General features: G+C 29.7%; 1 protein-coding gene across 1 annotated transcript in view; it reads right to left on the minus strand.

Moving 5' to 3' along the window:
* Window positions 1-16900, minus strand: part of LOC127722162 (kinesin-like protein KIFC3) — a 43931-nt gene extending 27031 nt beyond the window's left edge. Inside the window, exons 1-2 of the mRNA XM_052229035.1 lie at window positions 16551-16900; window positions 2168-2275 (exon numbers count right to left, since the gene is read on the minus strand). Coding sequence (XP_052084995.1) covers window positions 2168-2275; window positions 16551-16886 — 444 coding nt within the window. The 5' untranslated portion in view covers window positions 16887-16900. The remainder of the gene's footprint in view (window positions 1-2167; window positions 2276-16550) is intronic.
* Between the last annotated feature and the right edge of the window lie 603 nt (window positions 16901-17503).

Below are 17503 nucleotides of genomic sequence, written 5' to 3' on the forward strand. Positions count from 1 at the left end.
TTTTAGTTGGGGTAGTTTTCATCAAACATTTCTGACAAATTTTCCAGAATTCAAAATTATTCCAGGTTCAAATAATTCCTTGTTCAATGTAATTTATCTACTTGGTTGGTAAGAAATATCAATCCATTGGCTTTGTAAGAGTGGACATCTGATAAACATTACTTTTTTTTTAAATGTTATAAAGAGTAAAAAAAAAAAGTAAGTTGCAAATTTTTTTCAAGGGCAAAAATAAGACAGAAAATTTCAATAACATAAAACAAAGGTTTGATTTAAAGTCTTAAGAAAAAGAAGTCATTAGATCTTAGTCCTATTATATATTCATTTATGTGAGGTAAAAAGGCACAATTTCAAGTTAGAACTAGATATCTTTATATAAAGACTTAAAAAAAGATATAAAATTGAAAAAAGAAAACAGGAATTTTACTAAACACAAGAAAACATACAGAATAGAAATCTGATCAATTTAAAAATAAAAGAGAAAAAAGGTTTAAATATTTGCATTTCTACTCTCAGTTAATCTATTCAAGGATTTGTATAGTGATATGCAAATCCTTGATCTATTGTTTTTATTTTGTTGATCAATAAATTTCTTATAATGCCAATGAAATATAAGGGATTCAATATGACATCAACGATAAGATAAACAAACTCTCCTAAATTTCAGTGGCCTAATTTTTATCAAGCCTGCGACTTCTGTCGCAGAAAGCTCGACATAGGGATAGTGATCCGGCGGCGGTGTTAACTAACTTCTTAAAAGCTTAATATTTCAGAAGGTAGAAGACCTGGATGCTTCATACTTTGTATATAGATGCCTTATGATATGAAGTTTCTGTCTGTCATATGTCCATTGTCCTTGACCTCATTTTCATGGTTCAGTGACTACTTGAAAAAAAGTAAAGATTTTTTGTAATGTTAATTTCTCTCTTATTATGAGTAATAGGATAACTATATTTGGTATGTGCATACCTTGCAAGGTCCTCATGCCTGTAGGACAGTTTTAACTTGACCTCGACCTCATTTCATGGATCAGTGAACAAGGTTAAGTTTTGGTGGTCAAGTCAATATCTCAGATACTATAAGCAATAGGTCTACTATATTTGGTGTATGTAATGATTGTAAGGTGTACATGTCCAACTGGCAGGTGTCATCTGACCTTGACCTCATTTTCATGGTTCAGTGGTAAAAGTTTGGTTTTTGTGTTTTGGTCTGTTTTTCTAATACTGTATGCAATAGGTCAACTATATTTGGTGTATGGAAATATTTAACGAAGTACATGTCAGTCTGGCAGGTTTTATTTGACCTTGACCTCATTTTCATGATTCATTGCTCAATGTAAAGTTTTTGTGTTTTGGTCTGTTTTTCTATTATTATAAGCAATAGGTCAACTATATTTGTTGTATGGAAGGATTGCAAGCTGTACATGTCTGCCTGGCATGGTTCATCTGACCTTGACCTCATTTTCATGGTTCATTAGTCAATGTTTAGTTTAGTTTTCTTGGTTAAGTCTGTATCTTAGAAACTATAAGTGTATTGGTGTATGGAAATATTTTACGATGTACATGTCAGTCTGGTAGTTTTTATTTGACCTTGAACTCATTTTCACGGTTCATTGCTCAATGTTAAGTTTTTGTGTTTTGGTCTGTTTTTCTTAAACTTTAAGCCATAGGTCAACTATATTTGGTGTATGGAATGATTGTAAGGTGTATATGTCTGTCTGGCAGGTATCATCTGACCTCCACCTCATTTTCATGGTTCATTAGTCAATGTTCAGTTTTCCTGGTTTACTTTGTTTCTTAGATACTATAAGCAATAGGTCAACTATATTTGATGCATGGAATGATTTTAAGGTGTACATGTCTGACTGGCAGGGTTCATCTGACCTTGACCTCAATCTATGGTTCATTGGTCAATATAAAATTTCCATGGTTTGGTCTATTTCTTTTATACTATAAGCAATAGGTCATCTATATTCGGTGTATGGAATGATTGTATGAAAGGTGTACATGTATTTACTGCTTGGTTTATCTGACCTTGACCTCGTTTTCATGGATCATAAATGTTAATATGATACTTGTATTAAAACTTTATATTTAGGACTATCAACAAAAAATCAACGGTCAGTATAGTAGGCGAGACATTTCAGCGTGTGCACTCTTCATAAGCTTACCTTAGATCCCCAATCATCCAGGTAGAATCTCATACCATTTAAATACATGCATTGGAACTCCCTGCCACTTCTATGGTAAAATGTCTCAAATACTATGTCTTCTTGGCTCTAAAAATATACACCAATATCATTTATAGAAATTGTATTGTCTTGGAAGAAGTCGGAGAGATTAGAGATAGGTCCAAGGTTTCTTTGATGTATGACTGCCGGGGCCCAAGCAAGTCCTAAAAAGGGCCCTCAGACATCAAAGCAATCTTGGACTAACCAGAGATCAAATAAAATGTAAATGTATGTAATGATTTTGTTCTTAGTAGAATATACAGATAGTACTCTGGTTAAGATTTAATAATGGTTACTTAACTTTCATTTTAACACCATTTTGACAGTGACCCCATGGACACGGATCATAGTGCATATTTTTGATTGATTTTGTATTCAATGCCATTTTTATCTTTTAACTTGTAAAATTGCTACATGAGATATCAAAAATCTATATCTTTAAGCATCTTTCTGAAAACAATTGATAAAGTGATTTCATAGAAAAATTACTCTTAAATAAAATGTAAAAATATCACAGCTCAGCGTGAAATTTAATATTCCCTCACATGCATGGAATTTAATTTTCCATCCAATTTTTTCCAAGAAGCAAGTCGATATAAAATTGCAGGCTGAAAATAATAACACAAAATTTCCTTCTCTTAACTTCCTGGTGTTTGAAAATATTATATCTAACAATCATAAAATGATTAAACAGCCATAGATTTTGTCATTACTAGGTTCATTTCATGCGTGATGTTTTTTTTTGTTTGCAAATATAACACAATCTCTTCAAATTACAACTTCCTATTTTTGTTACTTAGAATTCCTTTTACAATATAATCACAAAAATAGCATTTGGCAACAATCAAAACAGTTAACTGATAAAATAAATGAACTGAAAATCAATTAATCTATTTACTTTATTACAAGTGTGCATGGGTAAACTAAAAACTTGAGACAATATTTGAATACAAATATATGACTGCATGCAAACCTGTTCATGTATTTTCTAATAGAAATGTCTGCATGTCACGTTTTGTATATTTTTTTGTTTAACAAACAAACTACTCTCATCACCTTATGAATAATTTAGAACTACTCAATTAAGGTAAAGTGATTACCCATCAGTTTCAGTAATCATCTGACACCCAACGTAAATTATTAACTACACGAAAGCACGAAGCAGCTACTGGCGTTAGACTATGCTAGAAAAACTTTTAAGTGATAAATTGCATGTGCTAATTTCCCTCTGCAAATTGCAAATACATGCAACCCTGTTACCCAACAGTCTTTCATCACTTCAGTTCAGCGATTTTAGATTTCAAGTTCGTTATCTTTTATAAGTCCTCCAGTGATACATGTTTAAACCTATTTTTTTTGGTTTATGTATCTTCAATGGACATTTTTTATATAAAAGATTTGAACTGATTTGGTCCTAAAAACACTCAAATTCAACCTTATATATGAAAAATGTATCAAATATGCCTTAACTTCACTTTTCAGATAGTTTTTATCTAAAATTTAAGTGGCCACATTCATGTTCAGTCTCAACCTTTGTATATGGCATGTATCATCATCAAATACAACATATATTTAAATATTAAGACTGAACACAAGTGAGGCCACTTCCATTATAGACAAAAACCGTTTAAAAATTAGCACAAATGCTAGAATTGTAAAAATTTCAGTAGCCTAATTTTGCATGTCAATTAATGATGCTAGTACCTGATGTATGTGCATTGTATTGTCAAAAACAGCCTATGTTTATGTAACAAAAGTATTATACTTTCCAATAAATAGCTAAAAGTGTACATTTTTAACAAATTTGTATAAATGCTATATTTTGGGGCCAAAAAGGGGTCTTTTCGGGCCTACTCCTTTGAAAAATATGCAAAAATAGGAGTAAGAAAACCTATTAGACATCAATTTGATCTGAATTTGAGACACTGAAAAAAACATTAGCCTTTGCAGTCAGTGTTATTAAATATAGTTTGACTTATACACACTCTTTGTTATATTCATATAAATGTTGACTTTAGTCAAAGCTTTTGGGATTTTTTTTTAAATTGTACATTATGAAATTAACCATAATTTTTAATTTTGAAACATTAAGTTCTTTACATAAACCATTCTTGAGATTTTGCTCTAAATTATTGTATTATTATGCTGTCAAAATATTTAAAACATTCTCATGACTAATGCAAAAGTACATACTTAAATGTTTGACACATATTACCAACAAAGATCTGAATGCAAGTGAAAAGAATAAATAATTTGCCTTGAAGAGAATGAATAACGAGTCTTTAATTTAAATAAGAGACAAGGTTGTCACATTACTGATCTTTAGTTTTATACCGTTTACTTAATAATAATCCCAAAACCTTCTAGTGGCCTTATCAGATTACCAAATATGAATGCTTGTGTTTAAATCCATTTATGGACACATTAAAAACTTTAGTGGAATTAAAGTACCCTGCAATTTAATTATGCAAGACCTGTTAAATTGTATTATGTCACTTTTTTTCTGCAAAATAAATCTTACTGCCGATAATCTTTGTGAGTAAATAAATACATGTATAGTAAAGGTATACAAGTGAACAAAGGTAAATAGTTTATTGTGGACCAGGGTACCACACTATTGAATTGTCCATACATTAACCCTAGGTACAGGCCATCCCATTAAGAATGTTGATAAAATTGTATGGTTGGTTACAAGCTGACACTTGTTACTGTCAACTTCATTGTTAGACAGCATATTTTTGGTAAATAAACTCTGGAAATTTGATGGAGCATCTAAACTTCATAAAGATGTCAATAGAGTGCAGAAATTTGAAAACCAAAGAAAATTTGAACTTAAATCACCAGTACTAGAAATATGAACTTTTCCAATACTTTGGCTGTTTATAGTAAAAAAAAATCGTACAATTTTCAAAAAGTATTATATGTACATTTCTCTTCATCCCCTAAAATACTAATTTTTTAAATTTAATTTTGTATTCTCTACAGTCTAGTACATGTACTTAAAATCTGGGGTGGGCAAGACTCCACCGATAAAGGTGTCAAAATGCAGGAGATATCTTAATATAAATCCTTAAAGATTGTGATGAACACCAGAGATAAATATGATTTAAAAACTATCCAGTAACTGACTCTTTAAAAACTAATGCATGCAATTTATAGAAGTGATCAAACACAATACATTTATTTATCTTAGGGTTTTTTAAATTGTATTATGACATTGATTTCTTAAGTTCGTGAGGTGCAATAACATGCCATGTATCATAGGTCTACTTTATCATGTTTTTATGAGAACTAGAATACCTTTGACCTTATGGCCTAGCTGCCTTAAATTACTTGCCTTACTTGTATATATATAAATATTTGAATTATAAATTAAGAAAATTAGCAATGTAATCTTGTCATTTTAAGTAATTAGCATTCTTCATAAGTACAATTTTTGACTTTTAGCATTGATAGTTGAAAAATGTGACCCGTATGTATCGCTAGCAACAGAGGGATACTGTCAGATGACACAATGATTATAATACAGGAATAGTACAACATATTTTTCTTTGAAAATGAAGATTTTGATACAAAATTCCTTTCTTTTTTCACTTTTTTTATCACAAACAAAACATTGTGAAAACATATACACTACATATGCCATTAGTTTTATCTTCTTATGCCATACCAAATTCTAATCTAATTTAAGTTTTGTCCAGAATTAAAACAATTTTACAGTTTCTGGTTAAAAAATGTGACCTGTTCATCTCTGGAGTTAAAAATTCACAAACTTGATTACTTAATTGTAAATACAATGGTTAAATTAACTTTCCTAAGAAAAAAACAATTTTTCAATAAGGTTTTAGGCATACTTTACCTTTCTCTACTTTGCAAAAAATCAAATATTAATGGAATTTAAAAATTTATTAGGATATTCCAGTCGTGCCTGGATCATGAGAAACAATTTCAATAATTCCAGAAAATAGAATTCTCAAATATGTTCTAACAATTTCCATTTTATTTTTTTGTGGCTTATCAAGTACATTTGTTAGAGCAAGTTACATCAGTAGAAAATGCCATATGTATTTAACTTCAAGTGATTTCTTGCATCCCCTAACCCATGTATTCTCAAAATGAAAATGTAGATCAGGTCTGTTTTCTGTAAAACTGTTCAAAAGACCATAGGTATTTTTAAGAATACTATAGCACTGAAATAAGCTTAGTTGCTTGGTATACCAAAAATTGAAATGGTTAACCTTGATTTGAACTTCAAATCATTAATAAACAAACACAGCCAGGTCTGATGTACAATTATGCCAGTATTCATGTACTAAAATAACTTGTACAGGTTTTTTCTAAAACCTCAAAAACCAAGTTAACTTATATTGTATCACTTGAATGACATTTAAGTATATAATAATCTTCATCATACAAAGTATTCAAATTTTAATGTATATTTGTGGTAAGTAAAAATGTAATTTATTCACACCCTGAGAGATCAACTAAGAACTGGAATTTCCTTTTCAGTACGCGTACGTTTTTATTCATGGATTTGAAAGTCAAATTGATAATTTTTCATGTATGAAATTAATTTAATTATTACAAATTCAAATCAGAGATAAATACGTCATCTTTCTTCTCTGTCATGAATTTTCAATTTCATATTTTTGTATTTCTATATTTCTGACCCTGAACAAGTTAGGACAGAATTTTAATCTTAAAAGAAAGGGTCATGGGTTCTAGGTTACTAGCCTATTTGATTTTATGACAAACTGTTTTCTTCCATAAAGGCAAAGAAGAGGCTTAATGCATTTGCTGGAGAAATGTTCTACTGTGACATTAATATTTATAGCTATCCTGTTCTAACAAATGGTCCACATAATTCAAATTAAATTTATCTATATATGACCTAAATACAAAACTTGTTCAACTCTACTACATGTAGATGAACCAAAATATGAAGTGAACTCTATTCAGTTGTACTTGAGAAAAGTGTGATGGGAATAATTGTAATGGACCAACAGATGGACAAGGTGAATGCAATATCCACACTAGGAGTGGCTGTATAATAAAAATAAATTCATAATATTTTTGGTTTATCCTATTCAGTAGTTTTGGAGAAGATTAACTTAAATTATGGTAAGATAAGGACTAAACAATTGCATAACAGATATAAAGCAACTGCAAAAGTTCATGAGACTTTTTTGGGTTAGGTCTAAGGAAAATTGTAGATTCAAATCATTTGTCTGTATACAGATATCCCCAAATAAAAGGTAAGGCTGGGTGCAGTATGATACCACCACATCATGTCTACAAAGTTTAGTTTGTGTATATCTAAACTGATTGTGATTACAGCAATGTGCTAGACAAAATAATGTGTTAAACACAGTAATTAGTAATTATGCTGTGAACATTCCCTTTTATCTCAGAAATTGTATTTATGTGCTTAAGCAAATCTAATGTAAAAAAATAAAAGAACAGAGTGCCAATGTCCCCTGAGTTGCACATATTCTATCTATCCAACATGTCCAAGGGTAATGAAAATACAGAATACAGAAATGAAGGCTTGAGAGCGAATACAACGCAATTTCCAACATAATTAATATTTCCAAAATATCTGATTGGCACTGATTTTCAAATTTGTCTCAGACATTGCTTATACAAACCTTTGATATAAATTTTGCAAAAATTGTACACATGAGAGCGCTTAAAGTTAAAATGCAATTTTCCATCAAATAAATAGTACCAAAGGGCATTTGAAAATATTTGATTGGCACTGATTTTCGAACTTATATGAGACATCGCCTATATGAACCTTTGATATAAATTTGATAATGATCTGTCAAAAATTGTACACATGAGAGCGCTAACAATGAAATTTTCCATATAAATAATATTTCCAACTCTTTTAAAAATAATGATCAGCACTAATTTTCGAACTAGTCCAAGGTATTGCTGATATTAATCTATGATATAAGTTTCATAAAAATCTTGCAAGAACTGTACACATGAGAGCACTAACAATTTTTTTTCCCATATAAGTGATATTTCCAAGGGACATAACTCATTTAAAAATAATTGATCAGCACTGATTTTCGAAAATGTCTGAGGCATTGCTGATATCAACCAATAATATAAGTTTTATAAAAATCTGGCAAGAATTGTACACATGACATAAAACCGGACGGACAGACACCCTGTGTTTCTATGCCCCCCCCCATAAGGCGTTGCGGGGGTCATTAAAGCAGGACTTTTTTTATTGAGGATGCCAAGAGAAAAAAACAATTTTTTTAATATTGATCCCTTTGAATATATGTACTCAGAAAGGGTAACTGTTAAAAATGTTGTCTACGAATTGTGTTCATAATTGTTTTTTTCATATTTTTAATTAATTTCTAAGAATATTTAAACACAACAGATATGATAAACAACAGACACAACAGGCAATGTCATTCATTTACTTAATAATAAATCAACTGATAATTCTCATTCAATTGTACTGACAGCTACCAGCTACCGGGGTTTGATAGATCTTTACAAAACTGGGTGTGACTAATCAAATGTGAAGGTCATTCAAAAGCTAAGGTTATAATTTCTGCATAGTTAACTCATAATAATAAACCAATTAAATTGACAACAATCAGATAGATATTAAAAATTGATATCAATTGTGATTTGTATTGCATATCAAGGTTGTGTTCTGTGACCATTGTATTCTGTGACCATATCTAACTACTGACATATATCTATATAATGCACAAATCTTCCCAATCCACCTTTGTATATACTTACAGACGAATACTACAAAACATTTAAAGGAAACAATGAAAATAGAAGGATGCCATTTTCTGATTATTTCTTTATCCTGTAATCTTGAATGGAAAAAATCACTTTCAAGGGAAAACAAACTAAATTTGCACTAAATTTTTGTACTACAAATGTACTTAAATCAGTTTTTATAGACAATATAGTACAATTGTTTTGAAGGCCAATTGACAAGGTGAGCAGAGGTAAATGTCAAATTACAACTACCAGATAAACATGACTTGAATCCTTAAAATAAATTCATATTACCTAAAATGGCTGAGGCTGAGGGGACAAGGTCAAATTATCTCCATGGGTGATGAGGTATGATTGCCATGAATGAGACAAATATCCAACAGGGTCAAAATAATGTGAATTTAAACAATTATAGGTCACTGTAAGGCATTTAACAATGAGTAAAACCAACAGGTATAGTCAGCTACAGAAGGACAGACATGACATATTTTGAAACATTTCATAGGAAAAAACCAGCAGCCTAATCTATGACAATTTAAACAATAGACTACTGGAGCCTGAACATGGGTTATGGTCATATGACATATGTCAGATGGACAAAAAGTCATAAAAATAAGTTAACCAAACATTGTCAAACTGTGAATAAAAGGTCAAGGTCAAGGGACAATGGTTAACTTATAAGGTCCATTTATATGCTAGCTCTATACAAATTGTTTTTCCCTCATTGAAAGATGCCAAAAATTATCTAGTCTTATACTATATATAAATGGTGGACAAGTAATGACTAAGTCTTGTCTCCCTCAACTTTTTAACAGTCAGTGAACCTAAACATTGAATAACATGTTAATTCCACATGGTTTCATAAATTTGTGGTATAAGTTTTTTTATTCAATAACTTTTGAATCGAACTCCTTAACGATGTTAAATTGCTGTATCGATTATGTTACAAAACTCATCTTGCAATTTCATATCATTAAAAAAACATGTATATACAAATAAATATTTAAGAATTAAAGAGTGAGATCAAAGACATGTAAAAGGTATTACAAAAATACTAATTTCCATATAAATTGTATATGCTTTTGATGCATATACTGTAAATTTGAAACAAATTCAAATTTAATCAGTGATGTGTAAACTTGTAAAACATTATTACAAATATGAACATGAACAAGCCTGGCAAGTGTACTGATATACTTCCAAGGGCAAATAATTTAATGATATAAAAAGTTAATCATAAGCACTTTGGTTGGATTTTAGGCTCTCTACAGCAGAATTTTTTTTTAACTAGCATGTTAGAACTATTCTAAATTAAATTAGCACTTCGTTTCACCTGAGAAGGTTGTATTTGCTCATCATTACTTGCGGAATAGTTATTTTCTTATCATTTATTATGATAAATTTTTCCGCAGTTTTACTTTTAGATTTATTTTCTAAATAACTGCTATCACTAAAACTGAATTAAAAAATTTTTGAATTGAGACTTTCATCTTCAATGGCTGTATTCAAACTGACCACATATAAAATCGATGCCTGCAAATCCCCAGTACACCTCTTTTACATCGATTTTTAAAATTACCAATTTTCTTCAAAATAAAGTTAGTTTTAAAGATCCACATTGAATGGCATTTACAAATAATTTGGTTGATAATCACTATTCCAGTGCACCTCTAATAGATTTAGTATCTTAAATACCACTATAACCTTTGCATTGTCTGAGATTCTATAATTTGACCTATATTCATTAAGGATTCCAGTGTACCACTTAAGTTTATTTGCTTATTTACTAAAATTCATAAAAATATATTTAAAATATGACATCAATCTTAATAAGCGACATTCTAGAAATTGCCCTCAGGTTGTTAAAACATATTAAGTGAAATATATCTGCTTTTGTAAAATATCAATAAATGCACAATTATAGATGAAAACATATTCCATTATAAGCCTTTTCCTGTTAATTGAAATCGTTCTCCATGGTGTTTGCAGTTAAACTGAGTTTAGACATTTTCAGTTACAAATCATACTTTTAATATTTTTTTTTTCATAGTTTTAATTGAATGACAGTACCATAAAATGATGGCCAGCAGTTCCATTCAAGCCAAAAGTCTGTTCATTTGAATTTAAGCCAGTGAAGAACTGACAAACAAAATGGTAGACTTGCACTATTTTTGGTGTTTGTCAGACAAAGAGTTGTGTGAAAAACTGTTGAATTTGAGAAACATATTCATACTACCAGTGTCTTTTACAACAGATGCAAAGTAATGGCAAAGTCATCTTTAAAACAAAATGAGCAAATAAGGTGTATTAAATTAAAAGGATTTTGGTAAGACTAGCTTCTACGTTATTTTTGTAACAGCAAACAAAAAAAACGATATTTTACAATGAAGAAGGAAGTTTTGTAGCATTGTTTACTGCAAAGACTAAAGCTATCACTAACATAGAACAATACGAGTATACCAAAATAAATCCTTTACCACTTTCTACAAAATTAAAATAAATACACACATTTAAAATTAAAATAATATGTTTATGCCTAGAAGTTTAACATCAATATATATCTTGTTGTGTTTATTCAACTGCCTTTTCGTTTATCAATAAAAATCCTTTATCAATGAATGAAAGAAAGAAGGATAACAGAAAGTGTAAATACAACAAAGTACCGGTAGTAAGTACACATAAGAATTGTTGAACATTTTCATACAAACATCAATCATATAATATAAAAACATGCAAAAAATATTGTGTAGAAATAAAATATGTAGAAAAGACTTTAATTGAGTTTGAATTACTGTGGATTCGTTAGTTTTTCCTGGGTACCAATTTTCATACATTGAGTGAAAAATGTCTTTTCATGGATATTTGATTTTGGTTTCGGCAAAGTCTCCATTCAAGACTATAGAACATCTGTATTTTGTGGAACATTTAAAATTGTGGTTCACCTATACCCACGAAATCCATGAAAATTGGTCTCCCACTAATTATAGTAATAATAACTGAGCAAAAACAATAAGTCGAAAAACTTTATTTGGGAGACTTAATAATGAACCCACAGTATACCAAAGGGTCATTGATAATTATCATTAATTCAATATGAACTACTAAGACAAAGATTGTAATTATAAAATTCAACTTGCAATATAGTTACAAATACGTACAATATTTTAAAATTGCATCAGATCTTTATAAAAAAATACTGACATCAACTTTTAATACTTATAAAATTGATAATAACATGCCACAATTTAATAGGAACATAATGAATAGTGTAACAGTACATGCATTAATAGACTCTCATACAGTAACTATCGTTTGGACAATGCCTATAGATGGCAAAATGAATATCATGTTGAATATTCTACTAAAGTTTATATTATAATTATTTTTCTTTTCAATTCTTAGCACTGTTTTCATTGAATATTTCAACTTAATGTTACCTTTTTTACCTAATACTAAGTTTAAAAATCAATTTTAACTCTTTTTAAAATTTAAGACAAAATTCTATTCTTAAATGTTTAATGCGAATCAAGTCTTGCTATCTATAGGTGTGATTTCAGTTACTGAAGATGAATCTTTTACTTCCAATAAATTATCATGCAGTGTACCAACTACATGTACCTCATCAACTGCAGATCTGTTATGCTAAAATAGATTTTTCTCATTTTTATAATTATCAAAATAATAATTTCTATGTCTACATGTTGTCCCTGTTTGACAAATTTCAACACATAAGAAAACCAATCTTGCCACATATTTATTAAACGCAGTGCATTTGAGAAAAGGTTTTAGAGTGAAACAATCTCTGAAAAAGAGTCTTTTTCCTTTTTTTTTAAAACAAGAATTTTTAAGCATAAGTGCCAGACTATTAATTTTTCAATATTTTTTTTATTATCCTTCATTACAAATTCTTTAAACTATAGAGATTAACTTTTCATAAGTGACCAATTTGAGAGTTCCATTCAACATAAAGTTGATTTCTTTTCAATAGCTATCAATCTTTGTTACTGTAACACAGGCTTTAAATTTATATAATAATTATTATGTTCTTTAATCATTCATAGAATTGTATTATAAACTTTGCAACCCCAGTGTGGTATAACTCTTTTTATTTGATGGAAAAAAAACAACTTTTCATGATTTAAAAACTTTCTATGAACAACTAAGTCAAGTTACAATAAAAATACTTTAAATATCAATCATTATTATTAAATATGGAACCTTTAGACTTTAAAAAAAATAACCTTCAGGTTAAACACTGGTAATTTTTCTGCACTGAAAACAACTACTTATATCAAATGATCATGAGATTTACAATGTCTTAATTCTCCCATACAATAAAATAAAAGTGGGTGACATTAAAGTTACTTATCTTTTGCAAATATTATAATAAGACAGACTCAATACGTTTTCTTCTCTTTTTTTTCCAGATAATGCCATGTGAAATATTTGGCCCTAGTTTTACAGGAGTACATCTTGATCATAAAAAGTTATATGAGATGTGATCAAGTGACTCTTTCCCTTTATAACAATTGTAAATAAGTCAGAAATATTGGACTTTTGTAAAAGAAATAAATCGTAAAATTTCAATATTTGAATTTTTAATTGAAAATATACTGTTCAACATTTTTTAAATCTAAGTTAATTTTAGGAGTTAGTAATTTTCATTTTCTTTTTCTCAAATATTAAAAAATATGCAAAATCTTGAAAATCTGGGTCCTGTTTTTTGTGAGATAAAGAAAAAGTTATAAAAATTTATTTAAGTGAAACTAAGGAAGACTTTAACATCTAATAAGCAAAATTCAAGGTTGTCTTCTCCCAAGTCTATTATATAAAATTCCACAGATATTCTATCTTTAGCCATTTTGTTTATAAATCTGGACACCAAACAATTCCATTAAAACATCTCAACCGTATATCACAAAACTGTGCAACGAGGAAGCACTTTCCAATATATATTTACTATGCTGCAGATTTATAATGCCAAAATCGATTAAAATCAAAATGTAAAGAGCGGCAAGGAATAATATAAAAACTATCTATTTAAATACAAAAAAATTAAAGTATCTTTTCTTTAAATCAAAAGTTCAAAAATAAACGTACCTGCATTGTTTGGTGTTATTGATTAATTGTAAAGGGATCTTTTGACAGAACAAAGAGATTAGTTTGGTTTTTTACAAACTTATTGGACCAAGGATTATTTTCATTTTCTTTTTAAAGTGACATAAACCATTTGATTATTGATCAGCCTTTGCTTACTTTTTAAAACAATGAATTGCAAATAAATATCAAAACATGACTACACGCATTTTTGTTTTTGTACATTTAGGTTACATGTTTTTTAAGGGACACATATACTAATTTATGCCATACAAGATTCTAAGCAGCTTACAGAGGATTATGTCCTAATTTTAAACAAATATTTTATAATTAGATCTGAAATTAGATTCTTTTTAAATTAAACATGGTTTATAAACCCGCCTGTAGAAGGAACCAGTGAAATGTAGGTCATCTTGAACAGAACACTAACTTGACCTGCTATATTTACATTCATAACAAAAAATAACGCCAAGTACAATTTTCATGAAATTGTCTGTCCATGGCCAGTATTCTGTAAAAAAAGTTCATCAGAAACAGAACACATACTTGATCTGTAACCCGCCATAATACACTTATAAAACATAATCAGCTTAATCTTTAGGTATACAAAAAATTATAGACAACTGTTGGATTTTACCATTGTTTTGTTATGATCTTAAGTGATTCATGCCACTTTCAGCACACTTGGCTGCCATGATCACTTGGCTGCATCATGGTAGCCTTTTTTTAATTGGTGGAGAAACAGATGAAATGAAGAACAAAATGAAGGATATGGGTAACACTAAATTGCCTGACAGCTTAGTGGCAGTGAGGAGGGTATAAAAATAATCATAAAAAGGTCATTTTAAAGAATGTTTAGAAAAATAAGGAGATGTGGTATGATGGCCCATGAGACAACTTTCCACAAGAGATCAAAGGATGAGAATATAAATAACTATGAAGCACTGTACAGCAATTAACCATGATCAAAACCCAGACTACACACCAGCTATAAAAGGCACTGGTGTGGCAAAATGTGAAACCACTAAAAAGAGAAAACCAACAGCCTGATTTTTTTTTTTTGAAGAGTATATTGAATAATCATCTCCTAAGGGAGCTACCATTTGATTTTTATGGGGGGGGGGGGGGGCTAGGATGAAATTTGAAAAAAATAGGCAGGACAGGAGTTTTGAGTAAAAAAAAAGGCAGGATGACAATTTATGTAAAAAAAGTCAGGATAAACTAATAAAAAAAAATGCAGGACCGAATAGAGTGAAAAATAAAAAGGCAGGACAGAGATTTCAACTAAAAAAAAATGCAGGACAAAATTGTTCATCCTAGCCCCCCCATAAAAATCAAATGGTAGCTCCCTAATTAAGTTACGAAAACTGGGATAAAGCATACAGAAGTTTGGCCTTTATTATGTACAACAGGAGTCACTCAGTCAATCAGTCACTTGAGGAAAGAAATTCTAAACTAAAGGCCTGCATTGTTTAAATGCGTTAATAAAAGCTGTTCAAGTTAAATTTCACATTATGACTTTTTTTTTATAAAAGCACAGGACTTAGGTCTCACAAAATTCGATTTAAGGGATTATCTTTAAACTATATTTGACAGATACATGAGGAAGTTTGAAAATAAACTCTTGCTTTATTCTTTTCTGGGAAACAATGATAAATGTTTCTTTTAACAATGTAATTACATGTATGAATAGCAGTATCAGTGGGGTTTTTTTTAGTTTTTTTTTTAATAATAAAGCAATTATTTAAAATGTTTGTAACAACTACATTAAAACATGCGTGTTTTATTAATAGTGTCATTTCAATGTGTTTTACACCATAATTTTACAGCAATATTCTGTAAACAGACTTTACAGGACTTATTTATCATTCAAGCATGTTTTTATTTATTGTTTTATGATTTTAAAAAGTAATCTTATAGTTTCTCTTCAAAATACTTTTTTTTTCTTTCAAGGTATGAACAAATATGAACTTTTACTGGTGTACTGTATAAAAATATATTAAAAAGTAGCACACAAATGCAATAATATGTAAACAAGAAACATTTAAATAAATCTTAAAATCATGCATGTACTGGTACTGAGCTAATGAATAAATTCCTTTCATGTTGGTAAAAATTTGATAGAAAATGATTTTTAATCCAAAATATCAGTATTTACAATCAATTAAATATAATTTATTTAATTACAATATTATAGTACAGAGATATTACAGCAAGGGAATAATTTTTTTTCATCTGCATACATATTGTATTATTATTCTGACATCTAAAATGAACCAAATTAACAAATATTGATTGCTATTAAGTATCTACTTCATGTCTAAAACCTAACCTTAAAGTTACTACACATGGACATGTACATGTATCTAAACATAGCAATGTCAATTTAACCAAACAAAAAGCAATACAAGTATAGTTCTAGCAAGAATTTGCTTCATGTTTTTATGTCAGAAAGCATACCAACCTGTTGCTGTGGCCCTTTACCTCTTGATCCTCCACCCCCACTTGCCGCAGCCGCACTATCCTCTGGTCTTCGACTGGTCTGTTGCTGACTGGGACGACTAGATGTATTATTGCTTGGTTTAGTGGTTTCTTTAGGTTTATTATTACTTTTCATCTCAACTTCTTGGAATTCTTTTTTACGTGGTGTTGACGCAGCTGTCCTAGGAGTTGCAGCTGGTGTGGTTTTAGAATTCATTGTAGTTTGTTTCACGTTATTGTTGGTCACTGGTTTCACAGTGACCTTTTGGACAGTACTTGGCCTACTTGAGCCATCTTCTGCAGATGCACTACTTCCCATGGCAACTGATGCTGAAATTATGAAATGAAAATAAATGTTTTAGACATGTATATTTTTGTACATGATGTACTTGTAGGAAAGATAACACACCACAATATTCTCCCCACAGGGAATATTGAAATACCATCTTCATTTAGAAATATGATTTCTAATAACAAGATAAGATGTTATTTCAATTATAGCTTTACATGTATATCTATCATGTCTATAAGAAAATCATTTCAGATAGCACCACATTCAAGCAATATACATGTAGCATAACATTACCTTTGGAGAACACTGATCTAAAAATGTATGTATTGGAATAAAGAAAGGACACAGGATTTTTATTTTCACAACATTCAATTTTGAAAACTATAGTATGAAGAGCAGGACAGCATGTGATACCATGCATCAGGTTGAAAATTATAATTCCAAATAGGGATCTTGAACTTACATATGTATAAATCATTTCACTTAAGTTTCATCATTTCTATTCTTACATGTTAGATTTTAAATAAATATTTCTCAAACTTTCTACTTTTCTGCCAAAAAATAGTGGCCATGTTTATTGGAGGTATGGGAGGTCTTCCTCTTTCTGTAACTACGTGTATACAGTGTATATCATGTACATGTAT

The sequence above is a fragment of the Mytilus californianus genome, unplaced genomic scaffold, assembly GCF_021869535.1.
Source record: "Mytilus californianus isolate M0D057914Y unplaced genomic scaffold, xbMytCali1.0.p SCAF_1, whole genome shotgun sequence".
In the NCBI taxonomy this organism is placed as follows: domain Eukaryota; kingdom Metazoa; phylum Mollusca; class Bivalvia; order Mytilida; family Mytilidae; genus Mytilus; species Mytilus californianus.